The sequence below is a fragment of the Megalobrama amblycephala genome, linkage group LG9 (genome assembly GCF_018812025.1).
Source record: "Megalobrama amblycephala isolate DHTTF-2021 linkage group LG9, ASM1881202v1, whole genome shotgun sequence".
In the NCBI taxonomy this organism is placed as follows: Eukaryota; Metazoa; Chordata; class Actinopteri; order Cypriniformes; family Xenocyprididae; genus Megalobrama; species Megalobrama amblycephala.
The window spans coordinates 32,391,940-32,415,988 of record NC_063052.1 but is presented as its reverse complement, the minus strand read 5'-3'; the positions used below and the strand labels follow the sequence as shown (position 1 = coordinate 32,415,988).

General features: G+C 38.0%; 2 protein-coding genes across 6 annotated transcripts in view; one reads left to right on the top strand and one right to left on the bottom strand.

Moving 5' to 3' along the window:
* oxr1b (oxidation resistance 1b) overlaps positions 1 to 14,622 on the top strand; it is a 66,620-nt gene extending 51,998 nt beyond the window's left edge. For 3 of the 5 annotated variants that reach the window (XM_048202899.1, XM_048202900.1, XM_048202904.1), the window contains exons 11-17: positions 2,198 to 2,366; positions 6,486 to 6,566; positions 9,448 to 9,567; positions 9,862 to 10,014; positions 10,148 to 10,243; positions 12,827 to 12,900; positions 12,982 to 14,622. In XM_048202899.1, coding sequence (XP_048058856.1) covers positions 2,198 to 2,366; positions 6,486 to 6,566; positions 9,448 to 9,567; positions 9,862 to 10,014; positions 10,148 to 10,243; positions 12,827 to 12,900; positions 12,982 to 13,117 — 829 coding nt within the window. In that variant the 3' untranslated portion in view covers positions 13,118 to 14,622. Of the gene's footprint in view, positions 1 to 2,197; positions 2,367 to 2,932; positions 3,763 to 6,485; positions 6,567 to 9,447; positions 9,568 to 9,861; positions 10,015 to 10,147; positions 10,244 to 12,826; positions 12,901 to 12,981 lie in introns of those variants that run through there. The other 2 variants (XM_048202905.1, XM_048202903.1) reach the window with 2 other exon arrangements.
* Positions 14,623 to 15,876: 1,254 nt separating this feature from the next.
* On the bottom strand, positions 15,877 to 23,762 carry sqleb (squalene epoxidase b). The gene is given in 14 exon segments (XM_048202898.1): positions 15,877 to 16,983; positions 17,074 to 17,161; positions 17,406 to 17,475; positions 17,477 to 17,503; positions 17,627 to 17,769; positions 17,984 to 18,079; positions 20,100 to 20,271; positions 20,412 to 20,524; positions 20,734 to 20,834; positions 20,928 to 21,099; positions 21,191 to 21,407; positions 21,713 to 22,909; positions 23,074 to 23,190; positions 23,445 to 23,762. Coding segments are annotated over 12 exon segments (1,488 nt in total). The 5' UTR covers positions 21,788 to 22,909; positions 23,074 to 23,190; positions 23,445 to 23,762; the 3' UTR covers positions 15,877 to 16,769.
* Between the last annotated feature and the right edge of the window lie 287 nt (positions 23,763 to 24,049).

Here is a 24,049-nt window from a genome sequence, read left to right as displayed (position 1 = left end):
ACGAACACTTTGTAAAGAACAATTTTGAGGGTTATATTAGCTGTGTGAACTTTGTTTATGCTGTTTAAGGCAGTCGCAAGCTCGGGGGCGGGGAACACAAGAATTTAAAGAGGACCCAGCCTGAATCGGCGCATATTTAATGATGCCCCAAAATAGACAGTTAAAAAAATTAATAAAAAAAAATCTATGGGGTATTTTGAGCTGAAACTTCACAGACAAATTCAGGGGACACCTTAGACTTATATTACATTTACATACATTTACATACTTATTTTGAAAACACGTTCTACGGCACCTTTAAGTAAGTTCAGTATTGATTCTTTCCGTTGTAAAAATCATTAGTTATTAATTTAGTTCATTTACCTATACTAAAAAGTTGTGTACGATAATTTTCTTCCAAATACGATAATTTTGAGCTTCTGGTACGATAATTGGACATTTCCAATCTGGCAACACTGCTTTAAGGCATCACATTTTTATAATTTCAGTACCGACTTTTTACTGAAATCTGTACTTTTGACAACACTAATCCAGTGTCAAAAAACACTTTAATTTTCTCATAATATACATTGCACATCACCTTATTTCTCAAAGAGTGTGAAAATGGTTCATTCGAATATTAATTCTCTCTTATTCCCTCCTTTCCATGAGTCTACTCTGCTTTAATTGGTTAGATGGTCCAGTCTGTTGAGATTGGTAGACCGCTTACAGTGTGTGTCGGAAATGAAACGCCTATTACCATATCTGAATTTTCAGCTCCAGAGGTTTCCTCTGTGCTTAATACACACTGATATGAACAATGGCTTTTTGATAAATCGTCTACAGTCGTATAATCGTCTACAAGCTATCAATGGTCAGCTAAACAACTGTATTTAAACACACAATACACCATCGCATTATCCCTGGATAACTTTTGAATCACTATAATGAATATAGTGTATGAATGATGAATAATGAATTTATTAATTCTCTACATTCGTGTTGTTTACAATATATGCACTTAGGTGCCTATTGCCAACAAAACAATCATTTGAAGCAGTTTTACTCACCACCTGCTGTTCCAACTCATAACCGGGATCATTATCGCTGTGACTGCTCCATCTTTCAGTTTAAAACGATCTGTACTTCCGGGAGAAGTGCCCCTACAAGGAATTCTGCCCCCGTTGACGTCACTCAGGCTGATGCTCGAAAAAAAAAAAAATCTGAAACCTGTGACGATTTGGAAGAGAATTTTTGGAACAGAAATACTCCGTCATATGTCCAACTCATGTTTTGAAACTTTGGCCATGTTTAGCATGAGAATCCTACTCTTTAAAGGCAGGAACACACCAAGCCCATGGTCAGCCGTCGGGCAGTTTTTAATAGTCGGCCGACTACGTTTTCTCAGTGTGTTCCGCACCGTCGGCTGAAGTTGGTCCTCGTCAGCTTTTTTCGGCCGATTCTAAATGTTGAATCGGCGACGGAGCTCGTTGGTCCGTCGGGCCATCTGATCATTCTGATTGGCTGTTCAGATACTGCCACCTGCTGGTTTGGAAAGGCATTTCATCTCACGCAGGCGCAGAACGGACGTGCTACTTGGCCGTCGGCTGTCGAGCGTTGGTTTGGTGTGTCAGGCCAACTTTGGGGACAGACGCTGCCGACGTGATCCAACCCCACAGTCTGCTTTCGTCGCCACTAGTTTGTCGGCATCAGCTTGGTGTGTTCTGGCCTTAACAGTGTTAATAAGTCAGAATACATGAAATAGCATTATACCCACCCCTTTAAAGAAAATCGATGATCAAAAGTATAGGAACCCTGAAGATTTGTTAATTGTGGGGAAAACAAAGCATAACAAAGCAAAACAAAACATAGCAAAGCATTTTTCATCAGGGCAGAAAAAAACACACCTAATTGTGACATTTATTAGTGCATAAAAGGAGGAAAAACATGGCATAGCACAGCATTTTCCATTAAAGTAAATCAGGTAAAAAAAAAAAGTTTGTTTTTCATTTAGAACAGTAAAAAACACATCTAACAGTCATGGACACTGGCGCACAGTATATTATTAACAGGCAACGAGAAAACATCTAATTTTTAAAGTAATAGGATGTCACCGTGAACAAAGTCCTGGTCCAGTTTGCACTGATCTTGTGTTATATCTTAAAAGCTGTCATACACCAAATGAACCCTTTATCTATTTTGTGTGTGTTTCCTGTAGGTCAGACCACCTGTATGCGTTCTTTGTCCAGTGGACCCCTGATGTGTACGGGGAAGGGCTGGGCGGAGTGACCCGGGAGCCTGGGTTTGTAGTGGTTAAAAAGAACCAGGATGCTGAAAGTGGGGAGCACGACAAACCAGTGCCTGATATCACATTCAAGGACTGGGAGGTATGAACAACAAATACCTGTTAGCCAAAAAATTTATTAACTAGTAGAATTGACAATTAATAGATGGTTAATGACTAAAAACTAATTGCAAAGTATTTTATGCATTCATGCAATTTGATATTTTAATGATTTATAATGTGATATGATTCTCATAAACATTAATACTGTTAATTAATGCATGTGTTTTTAATTTAAATGTGTGTATTGTCTGTCTTTGATAAGTAGTCTGATGTTTTTGTTGCAGTTGTGTTGTCATGTGATCATGAATATGCTTACGTGATGTTTGTTCTCTCCTGAACACATGAGCCTGTTATTCACGGCAGCACTGGAGCGTGTGTATGTGTGTGTCTGTTTTTTTTGTTTGTTTTTTTTCCAGAGTTTATGTCCTCTTCAGCCACTTCAACCATGTTTATGCACATAATACCATTTAAGTATGAATGCATGCTTATTCCTGTTGCCAGTCATTGTCAATGTCCATTTAATATATTGTTGCAGTGTCTTATTTTCATAATGACATCTTTTCCTTTCAAAGGATGTGATGAACTGGTATGTAATGTCCTTTCATTGTAATGTGTATTTGGCTTGGCTGTTACTGGCTTGAGTGTTTGTCTGCAAATGGACACAATCATTTCATCATCCCTCTTAAACCACTTACAGACTCCAGTGAGCAAGACCATCTGACTGATAAATCTGGTTTATGCTTTATAGTCTAAGATAATAAGTGAGAACACTCAATGAAGAAGATAAAGACAACATAATAGTTAATTGCCCAATAGTTTAATAAATTATTATCTTCTTCAGATCCAGCAATTAATTTTTTGTTGTACTGTGGTGGACTTCTTTGGTAATATCCCAGTGTCCTGGTATAGGTATTATTTATGCAGTCCTGGTATTATTTATCCTCTATTTTTCTCTTGTTGGATCTCAGGAAGATATTTAATTTTATATAAAAGCTTGTGTTTATTTATATGATCCAGATAGCAAAACCTTATTTTATTTTAATATTCAATATATTATTTATTTTTCTGACTCTCAGGAGGATATTTTCTAGGCTACATAAATATACATGTTATTTATAATATCTTCAAGATAGCCATTTGACTTTTTATAAAATATGACTCGAGCTCTGTGCAGCCTCTTATCTGGGCTGGCCAGAGGGGAGGCCACATGAGTTCATGCCTCTCTCTTGCCCTGCCATCCTATTGGTCCTTGTGGGATATAAACAGCGCAAAGCCTCTAGTTCACTTCTAAAAGTCTCTGTACCTCCGCGGGTGCACGTGGGTAATAAATATTGGATATAAACCTGCATATCGAAGGGCTTTCAGCAGAAGTGATGTTTTTCTCCAGAAGAATTAAGGAGGGATGTCAGCTAACGCCCAAATACAGCTTTGGCCTGGTAAAAAGCGTGCCCTGTGGATCTAATGTTTGTGTGTGGCTGAGTGTCTTGTGCTTGAGTGCACTTGACATGCACATTGAGTGTGGTTATGTATTGAGCAGCTGTAGCTTTCTAGGCTTTGTAATTGATGTAATTTAAACATGACAGTAAAGTCTGCTGTGTAGACACTTTTTGCAGTAACCTAGCATACTTATATTATGCAGTTGCATGCAGTGCAACATGCAATATGTTAATATATCATTTCGTGCATAGCATATCATTAACGCAGTTTTGCGATAAATGAATTAAACCGCAACATCCACCATTAAAAAAATAATCCTTCGAATGTCCCCTTTTAAAAGTTTTGTTGTGTTTATAGCAACTAATTGGATCGCGACGAAATGAAACATAGATTTCGTTTGGAACGCAAGTCTATTTTACCTTGACATGCTGTGTTAAAAACGCAACGCTCTCATGGCGCGAGACGCTGTAAACAGCAAGACGCAACGCAAATGAAAATCGGAACGTCTTTTTGCAACACGGCACTATTACGTTATTTTTCGTCAGTCTCGATTTTAAATCGAAATACGACCTCCTTATTTGAGTTTATCAAAAAAAAAGCTTTTTAAAAACTGTACTTGGTTGTTTTTATGATGAAAGCTGCAAATGCATTAAGAGCATTAGCCTTGTAGCGTATGCATAGATTGCATAGGCTATATAAAGCATGCTTTCTGTTTGTAGGAGTTAAACCCATGACATTACTAGGATGCCATTCTGGGATAGGCAGTTGGATATGTGAGGGTGGGCAAATTAAATCAATAGGAGCAGCAAAGAGTTCTGGGCAGCGTGTTGTTTTAATGAAACAATTTCAGCTGTAAGCTATGTTAGTGAATTTACATTGGGTATTTGCATATGCTTACATTTTTATTTTGTGATATCTCTGGAATGGACTGCGGATGTGAGCAAATGCACCTCTTAAAGGGTTAGTTCACCCAAAAATGAAAATTCTGTCATTTATTACTTACCCTCATGCCGTTCCACACCCGTAAGACCTTTGTTAATCTTCAGAACACAAATTAAGATGTTTTAGTTGAAATTCGATGGCTCCGTGAGGCCTCCATAGGGAGCAATGACACTTCCTCTCTCAAGATCCATAAAGGTACTAAAAACATATTTAAATCGGTTCATGTGAGTACACTGGTTCAATATTAATATTATAAAGCGACGAGAATATTTTTGGAGCGCCAAAAAAAATAAATAACGACTTATTTAGTGATGGACGATTTCAAAACAATGCTTCAGGAAGCATCGGAACACAATGAATCAGTGTGTCGAATCTTCTGTTCGGAGCGCCAAAGTCACGTGATTTCAGCCGTTGGTTGTTTGACACGCGATCTGAATCATGATTCGACACACTGATTAATTTATGCTCCGATGCTTCATGAAGCAGTGTTTTGAAATCGGCCATCACTAAATAGTCGTTATTTTGTTTTTTTTGGCGCTCCAAAAATATTATCGTCGCCTTATAATATTAATATTGAACCACTGTACTCACATGAACCGATTTAAATATGTTTTTAGTACCTTTATGGATCTTGAGAGAGGAAGTGTACATTGCTCCCTATGGAGGCCTCACGGAGCCATCAGATTAAGGGGTTAGTTCACTCAAAAATTTAAATTATCCCATCATTTACTAGGTGTAAATGACTTTCTTCTTTCTGCTGAACACAATCAGAGTTATATTAAAAAAATATTCTGGCTCTTCCAAGCTTTATAATGGGAGTGAATAGTAACCAAGATTTTTAAGCCCATAAAAGTAATCCATATGGATCCAGGGGGTTAATAAAGGCTGTCTGAAGTGAAGCGATGCGTTTTGTCAGAAAAAAAAATCCATATTTATAACTTTATTAACCCCCTGGAGCCGTATGGATTACTTTTATGATGTATGGATGGATGTGCTTTTTTGGGCTTCAAATCTCGGTTACTATTCACTCCAATTATAAAGCTTGGAAGAGCTAGAATATTTTTTAATAGAACTCCGATTGTGTTTGACTAAAAGAAGAAAGTCATATACACCTAGGATGGCTTGAGGGTGGGTAAATTATGATATAATTTTCATTTTTGGGTGAACTAACCCTTTAAATGCAGGATACTTTCAAAAAAGTAAATAAATTAGAGAGAAAAAAATGTGTGTGTGTGTGTGTGTATATATGCAGACAAATGACCCATAGCCACACCTCTGGTTACACCCATGCCATAGTGTAAAATTCTAAATTTCAGCTTTGAAAACACTGTTTAATGTTGCTTTGCGGCATGACATGTTGCTAAGCAGCTGCTCTGTGGACGTTGCAGATGTCTTTTTGGGTGACGTGTGATCTGTTTTCGAGACGGTGCTGTTTGATCTCGTCAGGTGAATCCTGTTAGATTAAGCTGATTCGTGGCACATGAGACCTGCCTGCAGTTCTGATGCAGCTGTCCGTGTAAACACATGGGTCAAGAGAGAATTAAAGTGCTTTTCTCAGTCATTTAGTTTTTATATATTGCAGCTTTTATTTTGGACTCCTCATTTAGGTTTTGCAAAGAAAGTAAATGTCTTGAACTTACTAACATGTCCCTTCCTCTATTTCCAACTGATTATTTTAAGCAGAAGAGGACCGTGTCCCATAACTTCTGTCCCCTCACATACTAATTCTTTGATTTTGGGCTGTTTCTCATGCAACACCACTATTCTGTCTGTGCATTAGGTAGTTTCTGTGAGTGAGTACTACCGACGGATAGATGCGCTAAAGAGTGAGGACCTGCGCTCGCTCTGCAAACGTCTTCAGGTGCCACATGCTCAGCTCCACACAAACCATCACAAAAGCCACGTCATGTCTGCTGATGAAGGAATGTTAACGCCAACATGAACTTGACAATAAGGATACTGTCAGAGTATCATCACGTATGAATCTACCCATATCTGATTTTTCAAAAATTGAATGAAAAAGGACTATTCTACTGTTTGATCTAAATCAAAATGCATTACTGGCTGTATTACAGCATTTGTTCCCCTTGATCAGCAGATTGCACTGGTCTTTATGTGGAGTGTGGAATAATAAAACTGGCCCTGAGTTGAGATACAGCCGTTTTTATTTGTAATGACATTTAGAGGCTGATAGAATTTCTGCAGTAGTACTGAAATTGGATATCTGTCGGCTTTCATTTCCATCTGGATGACAGGATGGGTTTTAGATAGCTTGCATATGAGGAAACAATAAATAAAGCAAATACATTTTCATAGTAATTAGCCCCATGCTGTTCCTCAGAGCCCCTTCCAGAATGGTTTGATCAAGTATCTAAACACAAAGTTGTTGCATTTGACTGCAGTGCTTGTTCTGACGTACTCTTCAGACAACATTCATCACACTATTAAACTCAACATGAAATTACAAAAACTTTTTGCTTTATTAATACACATTCCTGGTACTGTGTCTGATTCACTACTACATCTTATTCCAATGAATTTTTTGTACCCAAAGTGTGATAATTTACTATTATATTATATTATATTATCAATTATTAATTATTAGATTATAACAATAATAATTTGCTCTACCTTTTCCCTAATGTCACCAAGGCTGTGTTAATGTTAAATGGGGTTAGTTCATCCAAAAATGAAAATTGTTATCTATTACTCACCCTAATGTTGTTCCAAACCCATAAGACTTTCATTCATCTTCAGAATACAAATGAAGATATTTTTAATGGAATCTGAGAGATTTCTGTCCCTCCATTGAAAGCCTATTCACCCAAAACTCTGACTCTTCAAAACATTCATAAAGAGATCGTAAAAAATCCAAATGAATGAAACGGTTTAATCCAAGTCGTCTGAAGAGGCACGATTGCTTTATATGATGAAGAGATTTAATTTAGGCTTCACGTATAAACCTGATCATTTGTGTTCTGAAGATGAACGAAAGTCTTATGGGTTTGGAATGACATGAGGGTGAGTTTGATGACATAATTTTCATTTTTCTGTGAACTATCCCTTTAACTATTGGAAGGCAAATTCTAATCGCTACTACATTAGCCAGCATTAAATAAGTAGGTTAACTTGTATTATCGTGAGTGTGAGTGTCATTTCATGTTGATTTTAATGGGAAAACCCATTCCTGAAAGTGTGTTGATGAGGTCTCATTAGCCCTATTCCCTGCTAACATGAAAACAGTGCAAACATCCAAGAGTGTGAGGCTTTATTGAACACATTGTTCTAAATATACTGAAAAACAAATATCAGCTCCAAATCTGATGTTTGTGCATTGTAAATCGTCTTATGGTTCTTGGATATTTGCCTTGGTTTGCATTGCTGTTGGCGAACTACCCTGTTTTCTTGCTAACCTTTATTCCTGTGCTCAACTACGGTTATACTTTTCATTCCTTAACCTGAGAGATAAGCCTTCCCAAAGTAAGACCCTTTGTAACGTTCTCCTGCCAGCAAAACCTTGCTGATCTCCACCCATCCATCTTTCTCTGTCTACATCAGTTGTACTGAAGTAGAAGCACACATTACCAGATTTAAAGCCTGATTCTTTTGGCTGATAAATGTGTGTCTCTGTAACCCTCATTCCTCACATCCTGTAGTGCGACTTTCTCCTTTTATTGAGCTGTACTGCTTACGATGCACTCTGTGATGGGACATGATACTATTTCAAAATTTTGCAGATGTTCTCTTACTTGAGAGTACTGTTTATATAGCATATTTTAGATAGCTCTGATTATGTTATCTGATATGAATGATGCCAGTTACATGCAGTACAGTACTAAACAAAGTCAATAGATAGATAGATAGATAGATAGATAGATAGATAGATAGATAGATAGATAGATAGATAGATAGATAGATAGATAGATAGATAGATAGATTGATTGATTGATTGATTGATTGATTGATTGATTGATTGGTTTTCATACCGCCCACTCACTGTAAACCCTAATGCTCAAAGTAATTAATTGGTTCGAGTAGGGTAAACTTAAATTAAACAAATTAGTTCATTTAAAACTGACACATTTTAAGTCATCTGAATTGTTTGATTGTTTTGAGTTTTATGAACTTGTTTTTTTTAATTTGGACAAACTCAAATTTAACTGAAACTAGGCTGGAATTTCTATTTCTCAGCATGCTTTGCAATGGGACTCAAAAGGGGGAGTAAATGCTAAAATTAAGTGTTATATAATGTTCTATGTGCAAGATTAATGTTAAGTGGGGGATTTAGTAGTGTTTAATGTTTTGCTATGCTAATTTAGAGTTTCTGTTATGTGGGGTTACCATCATGGTGTCAATTGGATCATGAGCTTAGTTTGAGAACAGATATGCTAAATGTTCTATGTTGTAATACTCATTCAGTAATTGCAATGCTATGCTAATGCTATCAAAGCATTGTGCTACCAGTTAGCAAGTTAGCATTTATTAAATTAGCTAGTTAAAGCTGATTACCTCAAATTTTGGGGGTTTTGCAAACTTATTTGGGTTTATAGTGTATGGCTGTAAAATTTTAGGTTAATCTAAAGAAGCCCATTTTAAAGTTTTCCAAAGAAATCGTACCATAAATTTACAGGCTTAACCCATCCACATAGTTGTGCTCTCAATGTAAGACAATCTTTGTGAAATTTTGGGGAAAGCAAATGATGGGACTATGTTTATCAGTCCTTTTTCTTTCTTTTAATCAGATCACAACCAAGGAAGAGGTGAACGCCAAACACGTGGTGAAGAGTGACCCAGACCCCGAATCATTCAGACCCAGTCTGAATGAGCCCAGTGACCTGCTGCAACCCGATCAGATCGAGAAGGCAAGTTATAGTTTATTTTGGTCCATATCTATATTTTGACCTCATCATATATTTAACTCTGATGCACTATTGAGTAAGGAACCACTCCTCCGTCTTTTGGCTAGCTCTCATGGGACTTCCATGACATTTTCATCGTCTACCTGTGACATATCAGTTGTATAATTGGCTCCCAGAGGCCCTTATTTTTTAGTATACTTCTACTTTAAAGTTACTTCCCAAGTGCCCTTTCTGTATTGTCCTGATCTATTGGGGGCTTTTCTTTACTCACTTCTAACCTTCTACCCCAATCCTCAGCTGGCCAAGCACCTCCCACCCAGGACAATCGGATATCCCTGGTCCCTGGCATTCAGCACGTCCAAACACGGCATGAGCATCAAGAGCCTGTATCGCACCATGCAGGGCCAGGACTCCCCAGTTCTCATGGTGATCAAGGACAGCGATGGACAGGTATGCTTGAGCTTTTGGGTTTTAGCTGAAGTGTATGGTTTTATATAATCGTTTTGGAAATCTGTATGTGTAGATTGTGAATATTGCGTAGTTCATCAAATATTTTAACAATCTTTTGGCTTATTTTCTGCAGCTGTTTGGAGCTCTCGCTTCAGAGCCATTTAAAGTCAGTGATGGCTTCTATGGCACCGGAGAGACCTTCGTTTTCAGCTTCTGTCCAGAATTAGAGGTGGGAAAACATTAAAAGATTAGTAGATCTTAGATAAAGGTTGCCAATGATTATGGATAGGTTTATTAATGTATATTAGCTGCTTTAATAGTAATACTATTATAAAATATTATTTTTATATTTAATATTTAAAGTGTATGTGTTTGAGTGTGTGTGTGAGCCAAAACATTTATGAAGTGAATCTCCTAACAAGGCCACATATTAAGGTCTGGGTAGATGGTAAACAAACAATCAGTTCTCATAATCAACATGTTGGAGAAATGGGCAGGAATAAAGATATAAATGACTTTGACAAAGGCCAAATTGTTATGGCAAGGCGACTGGGTCAGAGTATCTCTGAAACAGCAAGTCTTGTGAGTTGCTTCCGGTCAGCAGTGGAGAGAATTTACCCATGAGGAGAGACAAACCACAACCGGCGACAGGGTGTTGGGCACCCAAGGTTAATCGATACACAAGGGCAACTAAGGCTATCCTGTCTGGTCTGAGCCAACAGAAGGTCTACTGTGGCACAAGTCACACAAAATGATGTTATGTGACAAATGTGTCACAACACACAGAACATCACACTCTGCTGCGTATGGGGCTGCATAGTCACAGACCAGTCAGAGTGACTATGATGACCCCTGTTCACTGCCGAAAGCATCTATAATGGGCACGCGAGTGTCATAACTGGACTTTGGAACAGTGGAAGAAGGTTGCCTAGTCCGATGAGACCCGTGTTTTTTTACATTGCGTGGACGGCCGTGTACGTGTGTGCTGTTTACTTGGGAAAGTGATGGCACCAGGATGCACTGTGGGATGATGACAAACCAGTGGAGGGAGTGTGATGCTCTGGGCAATGTTCTTCTGGAAAACCCTGGGTCCAGTCATTCATGTGGACATAAATGTGACACATGCCACCTACCTAAACATTTCTGCAGATTGGGTACAGCCCGTCATGACAATGGTGTTCCCTGGTGGCACCCTGCCACACTGCGCACATTATTTACAAATAGTTTGAGGAACATGATGAAGAGTTCAAGGTGTTGCCATGGCCTGCAAATTCCGCAAATTCCCCAGATCTCAATCCAGTTGAGCATCTGTGGGATCTGCTGGACCAAGATCTATCCATGGCGGCTCCACCTCGCAACCTACAGGACTTTAATAGCCGCGTTTCCCCTGCAGGAACTTTCCCCAGGAACTAAGGACTTTGGAGTGGTACTCGATGTGTTTCAACCACAGGAACAAGGGTCTAAATGAAGTTCCGAGTAAAAATTTCCCCCTTGGAAAGTACTTGCTCGCTAGATAGAACTTTCAGGGGTGGGACATGGCTGCTGAACATGCTGATTGGTTGAGTTCATGCAGCATTTTGATTGGTTGACACCATTTGGTTGGTATCATCACCTTTACTGTTGCGGTGCGTGCAGTACAGGTGATGATACACGGGGCAACTTTTTGAGCAATGTTGCCGGGCAACATTGCTTGGGCACTTTCCCATTGAGAATGAGCAACAAATTTAAAGCTGGATACGTTAGATTGGTCGTGGGCAATTTTTTGAGATCCTCCAATCAGAATGTTAGCAGCCGATCACGTGACCGGTTCGGAGATTTCAGAAAAAATTCAAACAAGATGGCGGCCTATCAGCGGCAGTGGAGCGGAGAAAAGGAGTGTGAACTTATATCTTTTTACGCTAGTAAGTTGTCATGCGTCAACCCAAAACCTCATATAATGCTTAAAACACCAACAACTGTCCATAGTAATGCATGTAAGCGGGGTCTGTTTAACGTCTGTAGTAGCGTAGACTGTAGGGCATATGGCACGTGAATTTCCCTTTTGATGCGATCGACGCAGGTTCGAATCCGCCTTTTGCTGAACTCACTCTTCTCCGTTTTCCTAATACAAATCAGATCGGAAAGGCATCTATTTTTTATAAAAATGAAGAAAATATTTGAAAAGTTGAAATAAAGTGCCTAACAAGTGTTTATAATAAAGTATTTATTGGGTTGGCAATAGATTTGCTCCTCTCTGATTAGTTGCTGCCAACTGTCCATTGCCCTAATTAGTTGCCCTGTGTCTCATCAGGTTGCCCATTGACGGCAACATTGCCCAGCAACATTGCTCAAAAAGTTGCCACGTGTATCATCACCTTAAGAGTTGTTTGCTATTCAAATTAACAATGGAGTTTTAAAATAGGACTGATGACAAGACTCAGGCTTTATTATGCTTATATGAGAAGGACAAAATCCAGCTGGAAATGGAAAGTTTCGCACAGTCCTACGTCACTGGACTTAATCTTCACGGTACTTTAGATTGTGATGGAAACACAGAAAGCAACAGGTCTTGGGGAAAGAAAGCTCCTGGGACAAATTGTTCCGGGTAATTTAGTTGGAAAAGGGGCTAATGTCTTTATGCCAGATAACACAGGACAACTACAGGGGTCTTATAGAGTCCATGCCTAGGTGGGTCAGCACTGTTTTGGCAGCACTCATTGGCAGGTGGTCATAATGTTGTGGCTCATTGGTGTGTGTGTGTATAGTATGTCTTTGTATATTGACTGTTCATGCCTTGACTGTTAGCATTGCTAAACAACTTGAACCTTTCTAGGTTTTCAAGTGGACTGGTGACAATATGTTCTTCATCAAAGGAGATCCGGATTCCTTAGCTTTTGGTGGTGGAGGGTATGTAAAGAGAATAAGTTGCCATACACTTCATTAATCAGAGATTTAATGTCTAAATTAATTTTTATTTTCTCCTTTTAGAGGTGAATTTGGCCTGTGGTTGGATGGCGACCTCTATCATGGCAGAACTCACTCGTGTAAGACCTTTGGAAATCCAATGCTCTCGAAAACAGAGGACTTCTATGTGCAGGACATTGAAATATGGTCCTTTGAATAACACCCCCCTTCCCCCCACCTCACGGACTCGGTACAAATTACAAAGGGGTTACGAGGCCACAACACTAGACCCCTATAAAGATTGTACACCCTCCACTTGGCTCCTAAGAAGCCCTGATAGAGGCAGAGCAGATATACAGTGTACATTGCACTTAATTTCTGGAAACGGTCAGCATGGGTGGGTCTTCCTCACTGGTGTCCCAATGAAAGTTTCATATGAACACATATTATTTACCCATTTGCAGCCTGAGGTCCTCTAGACTTGAGGATTAGGAAGGGCGCTAATGGTTGTTCTAGAATGTTTCCTTAAGAAATGTAGCTCCAGACCTTGCCAGGAGTCATAAAACATTGGGGTTTAAGTCCTACTACCTTCATCACCTGTAGCATTGCATCCATTTCAAGCACTTCTCCAATATCTTAGCTCAAAACCCCTGTTATTAAAATGTCTCGTCTGTGCACTCACACAGGCTCTATATAACCAAACACCACTACTTAATGTAATATTCAGTACCGTGTTGCTGTAAAAATGTGGTGTAACATGCAAATTAACGTGTGGTGCCCTTTTCATATCAATATGCTTTCCTGTAAATCCTTTGTTCTGTCTGGGAGTGCTGTAGTTATGCCAGCAGAAACGTGTACATCTTTTAGGAAGCCTTTCTGGGGGGCGGGGCATCTGAAGGAATATATATACATATATAAATACATATAGCAATTATATATTTATACCTTTACTAGTGTACTGTGTACATAACTACTTCCCATATTGCTGTTAAGTGTGACAGTGATATGGTTTGCGCTACTGTCCTTGAAGTATAATCTCAGTTGTACATTTTCTTGTAAATTTGTTCCAATAAATAAATTTCTGTATGCACACGACATTAACGCTAATCCAATGTTAAAGTGGAGTTGTTGGCGGGGAGTTTTCATCAGGTAACCAGTCTCTTGAGACTGGCTCTTCTCGTCAGTGGTAACCTGGGAGCCATATATAAGGTGACCTGGGCGTTGGAGGGTGATGAAATGACTGGTGCAAGCAGAGCCAGCCTCCTGGGCTTATGGATGACTGCTGTCAGTGATAATGAGAAAGCCTGTTACTGCAATATTTACAAAGAGTCACACAAAGAGGCACCTCGACACACAAGTTGCAGAAAAACACAGGAAATTGATGGGGAAATGGCTCTTTTAGCAGTATTATGATTTGAAGTTTAAGCGGAGAGATGCCAATTTCTCATTGTGGCCAGCTGAAAACATGCCCAAACATTTGACCCGACTGTGCGCGTCTGTTGTCAGAGCAGGCTTTGTGCTGTGAAGGTCTGATGCTCTCTGCATGACGTGGGATTGTAGAGCTGAAGGACTCGGACGCCCCTCCGGGGCCACCTGCACATTTCTGGTCTTTCAGTATTTGATGGCCGTGTGGAAGCTCAAAGAAATGTCATTAATCCCCTCAAAGATCCCTGACGGATTATGTATCAATGTATTAATCACAATAAAGTCTATGTAATAATGGTGTTTTTGTGTGTGTATGTGTGTGCATGAAGGAGAGAGAAATATAAAGTAAAAGTGTGGTCACATGTACTCTGGCTTGGCAAAATTTTGTATGCGAAATCCAGTTTCAAATGCATTTGAGAATTCTGCATAAGTGTGAAAGATTTCCCTATGCAGATTTCGCATTAAGTTCTCGCAAATTGATGACCCCTGAGTGAGAAGTGCTCCATGCATTGCTCCACTTTTGACAATAAACCTTTTTTGCAAACAATTTTTTTTTTGCCAGTTATGCTAATGTGACCATGTCTTAAATTGTAGTGAGGATCAGGAGATTATTTTGCATCAGGATCCAAATAGTATTGTGAAGGCGCAGAGTTCACCAATAAAAAGCTGTTTGGATTGAAGATGATCTCCATATGAGCAGTGCTTTGTGCATTGACAATAAAATTTGCCCACAAAATGTTGTTAACGTGACCGCATCTTAATTTGTGGTCGCATTTACTGTTGCTCTGCAAAATGTCCACAGGATTGAGAATTTCACACGAGCGCCAAAAAATTAGCTGATTTTCAGCGTTAGAGGTAATGCATTACAAGTAACTTGAGTTACATAATCAGATTACTTTTTCAAGTAACTAGTAAAGTAACACATTACTTTTTCACATTATTTGACTGACAGCTCTCCTGTCCCCATGTTGAGAGAAATAAATTGCAGAGGTGTTGTGTGCGCTATGTGAACATGATGGTTATTGTAGTTCTAGACTAAATGTGATCATACATTTACTCATCTCACTTGCACTAAAACATTCAGTATTCCTCAAAATGAATAAAAACAGTGAAATGCAATCTCAAAATTGTAATAACTATATTAAATTACACAAATATACTTTATGTACTTAATCTCACTTTATTTACCAATGTCTTTGCTGCTGACCTTTAATGACCTAATTCAACCATACTAATAAGCAAAAATTACTTTAGATTTAGAAATAACTTCCTTCTCCTGTATCCTCCTTTAATCCAGAATAGCAGCACAGCTGAAAGGTTTGTTTGAGCTGCGCCCTCTACTGTACAGGTGTAAATATGCATTTCCTTCAGCCTGAGGCTTATTCATTTCACTTTTGGTGTGAAAGGGCCTTGATGTTTGCCAAAAAGAAAACTTTTTTGTTGTTGTTATAAAAAACAAGCAAGCCCAGCCCAGGTGAGAAAAAGTAACTAAGTAACACAATTAGTTTTTTAAGGAGTAACGCAATATTGTAATGCATTACTTTTAGCTTTTCCCCAACACTGATGATTTCGCATTTATTGTTTTGATCACATTCATTGTTGCTTTGTAAAAATTTTCAGGCAAAATACAGTCATTTCAATAGGAATCCATGCTATTGTGAGTTTAGTTTAAGGGTGAAAGAGTTTCCTATGCAGATTTTGCTCATTTTCAAGTTGGTCACATAAATTTACCACTAACAGAAAGCTGCTTGTTTTGAAAGTAAGTGTGTGAGCTGTGCTTCATGCATCACTGTACTATAGATAATGGACAATGAACCCTTTTTCCTGAGAAATTTTGTTGAAATTTCAGCTATGTGATTGCACCTTTAATCTTGGAGAACTTTGTTAACTGGATAAACAATGTATGACAAAGGCCCAACAGTAAATATGCCACCGCTGGAACTGAAATGGTTTCAAAGTTTTTTTAATTGATTGGATATCCATTTTCACACTCTGTTTTCTCTGAATGTGAGCATAGTTGAGCCAAACCCATTTGTCAGCAGACAGATTATAGTCTAAAAGCCCTGATTTTGAGAAAATGTGTAGTAACTGCAATTTTGTAGGGCAGAATGATCTGTATTTATGTTCCCCAAGTCATTAAAGCCATAATCTGCTGTTTTTTGCAAATCAACCTGATAATAAACTTTATTTAACAGTTTTAAGTACATGTGGATTCTGTAAAAAGCATATAAATGCATATAATTATATATAAAATATATTCAATATAAATACTGAAATGTATATACATGTCAAGTCAAGTCACCTTTATTTATATAAAGCGCTTTTTACAATGCAGATTGTGTCAAAGCAGCTTTACAGTGAACATAAATTTTAGTGAAGGGTTGAACTGGGATTTAAAGACTTTATAATAACTATTATTTTGTCTCATGATATCAGACAGTTAACACTCATTCCAAAGGCCTAAAAAATCTATACAAGAGGTATTTAAATTCAGAAAAGATATAAGGGAATATGATCGCACATGCACGATAAATAATTCCCATGCTCCTCAGCAGCACTCCTGCTCTGTCCTGTCTTACCTCTGCCTTGATGTTTAAGTAGACTGCATACAATACAACACCAAAGAAGTGACCGATCAGTGTCACAGGGCGGGGGTTCAGCCTGATGATTGACACAGATGTTAGATTTAGTATGCATACAGTAATTATGTACGTTTATTATTTGTCTGATTGTAATGAAGTCTGAACCTACACAGACAGCAGTCCAACTGGCCCTGACACACACTCCCCTCCCAACTGAAAATAACACAAGCAGGCTCTTCTGAGATATAATATTGAATCTGCAAACAGAGGAGACAAGTTATGATCATTTGCAATGATTAAAATGGTTTGATGATCTATATTATTATAATCAGCAAGTGTTTATGGTGTACAGCAGTCAATTACATAAGAGGCCAGTCTTTGAAGATGAACATTTGGCTCATGGTAGAAGAGTTCCCTCTAGTGGCAACATAAATATGAAAATTGGAAATAGGAGTTGTATCAACTGTATTTTAATTCAGAAACATAAAAGCAGATGCTTACTGTCTTTTGAAGCAAACAACTCATGCAGTGCCTGTGCTAGAACATCCACCACAAATGAATGAGACACCTTTCCGCTCCCAGTGGAATTTCTTTTTAGCCTGTGGATGGGGTACACAATGACTGTAGGAGAACTACATTGGAGCAAATCTTAATTTTTTAATTAATAAAATGTTATAATATTTTTTATTCTGGTTTATCTAATAAAACCCTAGGCTTTTAACCTGCAACAAGGCCGTGTTGTCACTGAGATCCGGAACATTCTGAAGCAGACTTCTCCAAATCATGACATCATTGAGTGCTACGCTCATCCCTCCTCCAGTTAAAGGATGCCTCATGTTATAAGCATCTCCAAGAAGCAAGACTCCTGTAAGAGGAGGACAGATAGATCTATTTTAATATAATTCAGTTGCAACGGTCTATATGACATAATAGGTAACATATTACAGTGCCTGCTTAAATGAATAACAACAACAATAAAGCTTCTTTGTAATTAAATCTATGTACTAAAATAAAGACTACAATGAGAAACTGCCACTGCTGCATCTCTACCATATGCTGCATCTATACTGTGCAGTTACCTGGTTTATTGACAGGTGATGATGGCAGGAAACTTGCAGGCATGGATTTCAGACGGTTGTTTTGTACGGCCAACAAAAAAAGCCCCTTTAAGTGATCTATCAGACACAACAAAGCGAAGAAAATGTGCAAAAATATCTATAATTCATTTTAATCCAGTGACATTTTTATATCAGCTCATGTACAAACCCAATTCCAAAAAAGTTGGGACACTGTACAAATTGTGAATAAAATTTTGAAGTTTCAAATTTTAATATTTTATTCAGAATACAACATAGATGACATATCAAATGTTTAAACTGAGAAAATGTATCATTTTAAAGGAAAAATAAGTTGATATTAAATTTCATGGCAACAACACATCTCAAAAAAGTTGGGACAAGGCCATGTTTACCACTGTGTGGCATCCCCTCTTCTTTTTATAACAGTCTGCAAACGTCTGCGGACTGAGGAGAGTTGCTCAAGTTTAGGAATAGGAATGTTGTCCCATTCTTGTCTAATACAGGCTTCTAGTTGTTCAACTGCCTTAGGTCTTCTTTGTCGCATCTTCCTCTTTATGATGCGCCAAATGTTTTCTATGGGTGAAAGATCTGGACTGCAGGCTGGCCATTTCAGTACTCAGATCCTTCCTCTACGCAGCCATGATGTTGTAATTGATGCAGTATGTGGTCTGGCATTGTCATGTTGGAAAATGCAAGGTCTTCCCTGAAAGAGACAACGTCTGGATGGGAGCATATGTTGTTCTAGAACTTGGATATACCTTTCAGCATTGATGGTGCCTTTCCAGATGTGTAAGCTGCCCATGCCACACGCACTCATGCAACCCCATACCATCAGAGATGCAGGCTTCTGAACTGAGCGCTGATAACAACTTGGGTTGACCTTGTCCTCTTTAGTCTGGATGACATGGCGTCCCAGTTTTCCAAAAAGAACTTCAAATTTTGATTCGTCTGACCACAGAACAGTTTTCCACTTTGCCACAGTCCATTTTAAATGAGCCTTGGCCCAGAGAAAACGCCTGCGCTTCTGGATCATGTTTAGATATGGCTTCTTTTTTGACCTATAGAGTTTTATCCGGCAACGGCGAATGGCACAGTGGATTGTGTTCACCGACAATGTTTTCTGGAAGTATTCCTGAGCCCATGTTGTGATTTCCATTACAGTAGCATTCCTGTATGTGATGCAGTGCCGTCTAAGGGCCCGAAGATCACGGGCATCCAGTATGGTTTTCCGGCCTTGACCCTTACGCACAGAGATTGTTCCAGATTCTCTGAATCTTTGGATGATATTATGCACTGTAGATGATGATAACTTCAAATTCTTTGCAATTTTTCTCAGAGAAACTCCTTTCTGATATTGCTCCACTATTTTTCGCCGCAGCACTGGGGGAATTGGTGATCCTCTGCCCATCTTGACTTCTAAGAAACACTGCCACTCTGAGAGCCTCTTTTTATACCCAATCATGTTGCCAATTGACCTAATATGTTTTCTGGCCTCTTATTGCTACCTGTCCCAACTTTTTTGGAATGTGTAGCTCTCATGAAATCCAAAATGGGCCAATATTTGGCATGACATTTCAAACTCACTTTCAACATTTGATATGTTATCTATATTCTATTGTGAATAAAATATAAGTTTATGGGATTTGTAAATGATTGCATTCCTTTTTTATTCACAATTTGTACAGTGTCCCAACTTTTATATGAATCGGGTTTGTATGTGGACTGAAACCTCAGTTCTTGGAAACAACTGGTTGATAATTTTAAAGCAAACACTTAAAGGAATAATTCACCTAAGAATCAAAATTCTGTCATCATTTAGTTGTTCCAAACCTGTATTAATTTCTGAACACAAAAGAAGACATTTTTAAGAATGTCAGTAACCAAACAGTTGATGGGCACCACTGACTTCCATAGTATGGAGGGAAAAAAATATGGTCCCATCAACTGTTTAGTTACCAACATTCTTCAGAATATATTCTTTTGTGTTCAGCAGAAGAAAGAAATTAATACAGGTTTGGAACAACTTGAGGGTGAGTAAATGATGACAGAATTTTTCTTTTTGGGTGAACTATCCCTTTAAATACACTCTTATTGACAATTATATCAGTTCTCTGACCTGGCAGTTGCGGATGGATCTTCTCAATCATGTATTGGCTCAGGTTTTTGGGGAGACGTCCCCTTATGTCCACCAGAACACGTGTGTCAGTGGAGGAGATCTGGTAGATCAGAATCGGTCCATGGCAGCTCAGAACTAGTTCAGCATAGTTGGGCTTATACTGAGGACAGTTCTGAGAAGACAAACCAATGCAATACAAGTCGTGTGTTATGTTTAAATTTAAAATAAGCTGGATTTTTTCTTTTAAAAGCAACTATTTAATGGTTGTGAAATAGTAAACGGTTTATGACATTACACCAGAGCACCTCGTACCTTCATTATGCAGCCTACAAAGTTGGAACAGATCTGAACCCTTTCCGAGCTCAAACGCTTTCTGAATTCTGAAAAACATCCATCTGCCACCACTGTCAGAGGGCACGTAACCTCTGCAAAACAGGTAGTGACTGATGATATACTTAAAATACAGCAAATATTTTGTAATATTAACCGTACAGGCTACAAGTACTAATCAAATGTGATCAATTAATGATTCCTATTGTTTATACCATGATTTTTGTCACTCAAAAGTTATGATGTTGAAGCTACCCAAATATTTAATATCATTGGTTAACATACAAACATGTGGTCTCTTGACTAACCTTTATTCTTCCAGAATGTTTGTCCTTGTACTGGATGCCTGTGACACAGCCATTTTCTTCTTCAAGGTATGTTACTGAGCCTTCAATGAACCTCACACTCAACAAACACCAGGTAAATATGTTATTAAAAATACTTTTATAATATTATATTCAATATTTTAAACATGTAAGATGCATATGTTGGTCTTACTTTGGCTCCGCCAGTGCAGCTCTACGCAATCCCGTGATAAAGCGACCGTGGTGGAAAGCTCGGCCACATTGAGTCTGATCTTGTGAGTAAGGAATCTCCACGACCATCCTACTTTCAACATCATGGATGATATAACCATTCACAATGTGTGCATCTATCTCCTCTACTGATTCTATTAAAAAAAAATTATTATAGGTTAGTATTATATAACTATAAAGAAAACTGGTGGCCAAGTTGTGTGGAATATACAAGTAGAAACTCACTTTCCAAGCCTAATTCTTTGAGAGCACGATATCCACCAGGCTGTAGCAATTCACCAATTATTCTGTCCGGCTCTCTAAGATTCCTCTCAATCACTGTAATCTTGCGTCCATCTCGCCCAAGAACCGCCGACAATGAAGAGCCCAAAACACCGGCCCCTACAATGATGACATCAGGTTCTGGGGCAACAAAATCTTCAGTGTTGGTGGTGGTATCATTCTGTAGATAAATAATAGATAATAATAGACAGATAGATATAACAATATAATGCATAATAAATAAAAACAATGAAAAAGTAACCCTCAATTAATTATAGTTCTGAGGACTTTTTGACAGTCAGACATTAGATAGATAGATAGATAGATAGATAGATAGATAGATAGATAGATAGATAGATAGATAGATAGATAGATAGATAGATAGATAGATCATATGACAATAGTCTATGTAGGTCATTATCAAATAGCGTCGACATCGTTATATATTTAATACTGTACATATCAGAGATGGCTCCATTGTCATACCTTAAAATGTCGTGAATTAAAGATGAGCATACAGAGAGAATTGTTGAATCTATATCGGCGGAATATTGAAATCATGACATCTATCTAGCAAAGTAGGTTGACAAATGAGAGGAGCTTAGACGACGCGCATCGAGTGTATAAACCCCGCCCATTTAATCCAGTCATCCAATCATATCACTGTACGGTTAGATCAAAGTCTTGCGCCCCTTTGACAGCACACATTGGACTGCAAGGAAATTAATTATTTTAAGTGTATAATATCATGTGCACTGCATGTTTCCTACAAGGGAATACTAAAGAAGTGAAAATTACATAGGCAATTCTGAACAGACAGACATTTATTTATCACTTTATTATTAGGCTATTTATTTATCTACTTCATATTTTAAATTATTATGTTTGCAAACTGCAAAACACAGATGACACCATCTTATTATAATTAAATATGTTGTTAGGACAGACTTACATCATGTCTGTATGCTCTTGTTTTGTTAGTTGGACTTTTAATTTGCCTGTGTTGTTTCCTGTTGTTCCCTCGTTGCTTCTTGAAAAAAAAAACTGCATTTGGGTTCAACCTCAACTTTCTTTTAGTGGATTTACATGACAAATTTGCAGCACTTTCACAGTTTAAACATTGTCATTGGTTCAATTCAGGAGTAGTTTAACTCCATAAAATATTACATCTTAACAGAAATTTGTTTGAATATTATACTTTACATTCAGACATGGGAGTAAATCATAAACCTGATATTAAAATGTAGACAGTAGTAAAATTGATTTAGTGTTGAAGATACTAATTCTAGTTCCACACTGGGTCAAACATATTTTCCTGAAATAATCCCTATAAGATTGTCCTTTTATATTTTTGCTCACTTTCAAGTAAACCCTTAAGTTTTCTCTGCCAGTCTTCAACACATGTGTTTATTGTGGCTCTTGAGCAGGGTGCGGGATGCTGGAATATCTTTATATCGAGTTGACGTGCTATAGGGTCACTGGAAGCCATGCTGGTTAACTCTTCCTCTCTGGTCCGTTGAGCAAAATAGGGGACAGTATTGCTGCAAATGATATCTTGTCTAGCATGCAGCAACCTGCGGATCTCGTGAATCACAACCATGGCTTTGTCTTCCCTTCTGTCTTTCTCAATGTTTCTCCGCAAACAATCAATTTCATTTCTCATTCTCCTTTGCATCAACCATTCTGTAAACAAGAACAGAATACTGTCATGTCTAAGTTTGTAGTGTGGAGCAGAATAGTTGCAGAACTATACAAGAAACACAAACTATTAGCACAAAAAACATGGGATTTGGGCCTGTGATTTTTGTGCCAAACATAACAAGATTAAAACAGATTGTAATGCTTACGGTACAACACTAAGCCAGACACTGAAATCAGCAAAGGCCAGTTCCAGCTACGTTTATCATCCCCGCCAGCTGCTCTGATATTCCTTTGAGCATGTGCATTCAGATCATTCATTTTGACTGAATTTAGAAAGAGAACAAGTCAGCTAAAGAAGAAAACAACATAAGCTTTTATTTTAACCTTCTCATGATTTTATTCAAATGACTTTCTTTCACTGGTTTCAAAAAAAAAAATTCACTGCAAGCAACAACATGTTTCTACACATTAGTAGTTATGGTAGCTTTATGTCATTACGCAACTCATAATGTATTTTTTTACATTCTTTTAGGGCATCATATAATATGTATATAGTATAAATGTAAGATTTACTTACCTTGCCTTAAAGGATGAAAATAGACTGAAGGACTCAATGTTGTTATTCCTCAAATCTCTTCATGGCTATCTACCCTGAACTATTTATTCAGCACTGGTTAAACTGGTTCTGTAAATGCAAAGCTTATTTAAAGTCCCACCCCCTATATATTAGAGACATGAGCTGGCCTGATTTTATTTGTTAAAGAATGTTTTGCAATGCATTGCTTATAATTCAGTCAGGGATTTTAAGCGGCACTTTATTCTTTGCATTTCACCTATGTTTCTAATAAACCTGACATTACAATATACTTAGAACATTGTTGGCTCTGTGACAAAATGCTTATGTTTCTCTATTGTAAGTCGCTTTGCATAAAAAGCATCTGCTAAATGCATAAATGTAAATTAAACATGTTATTTCCATATTACACTCTCCGAATAACATATTATGAATATGAGGATTTCCATCCACACTAGGAAAAGGTCACACTGATATGGACTGCTTCTGGTCTCCTCATGTCAACAGTGGCATAATTTAGATAAGGTAGGTATGGATGAGTTTTGTTAAATATCCAAATATTAACTATTTTTGTCCTAAAAATATTTTACTGTGTACATGGTATTTAC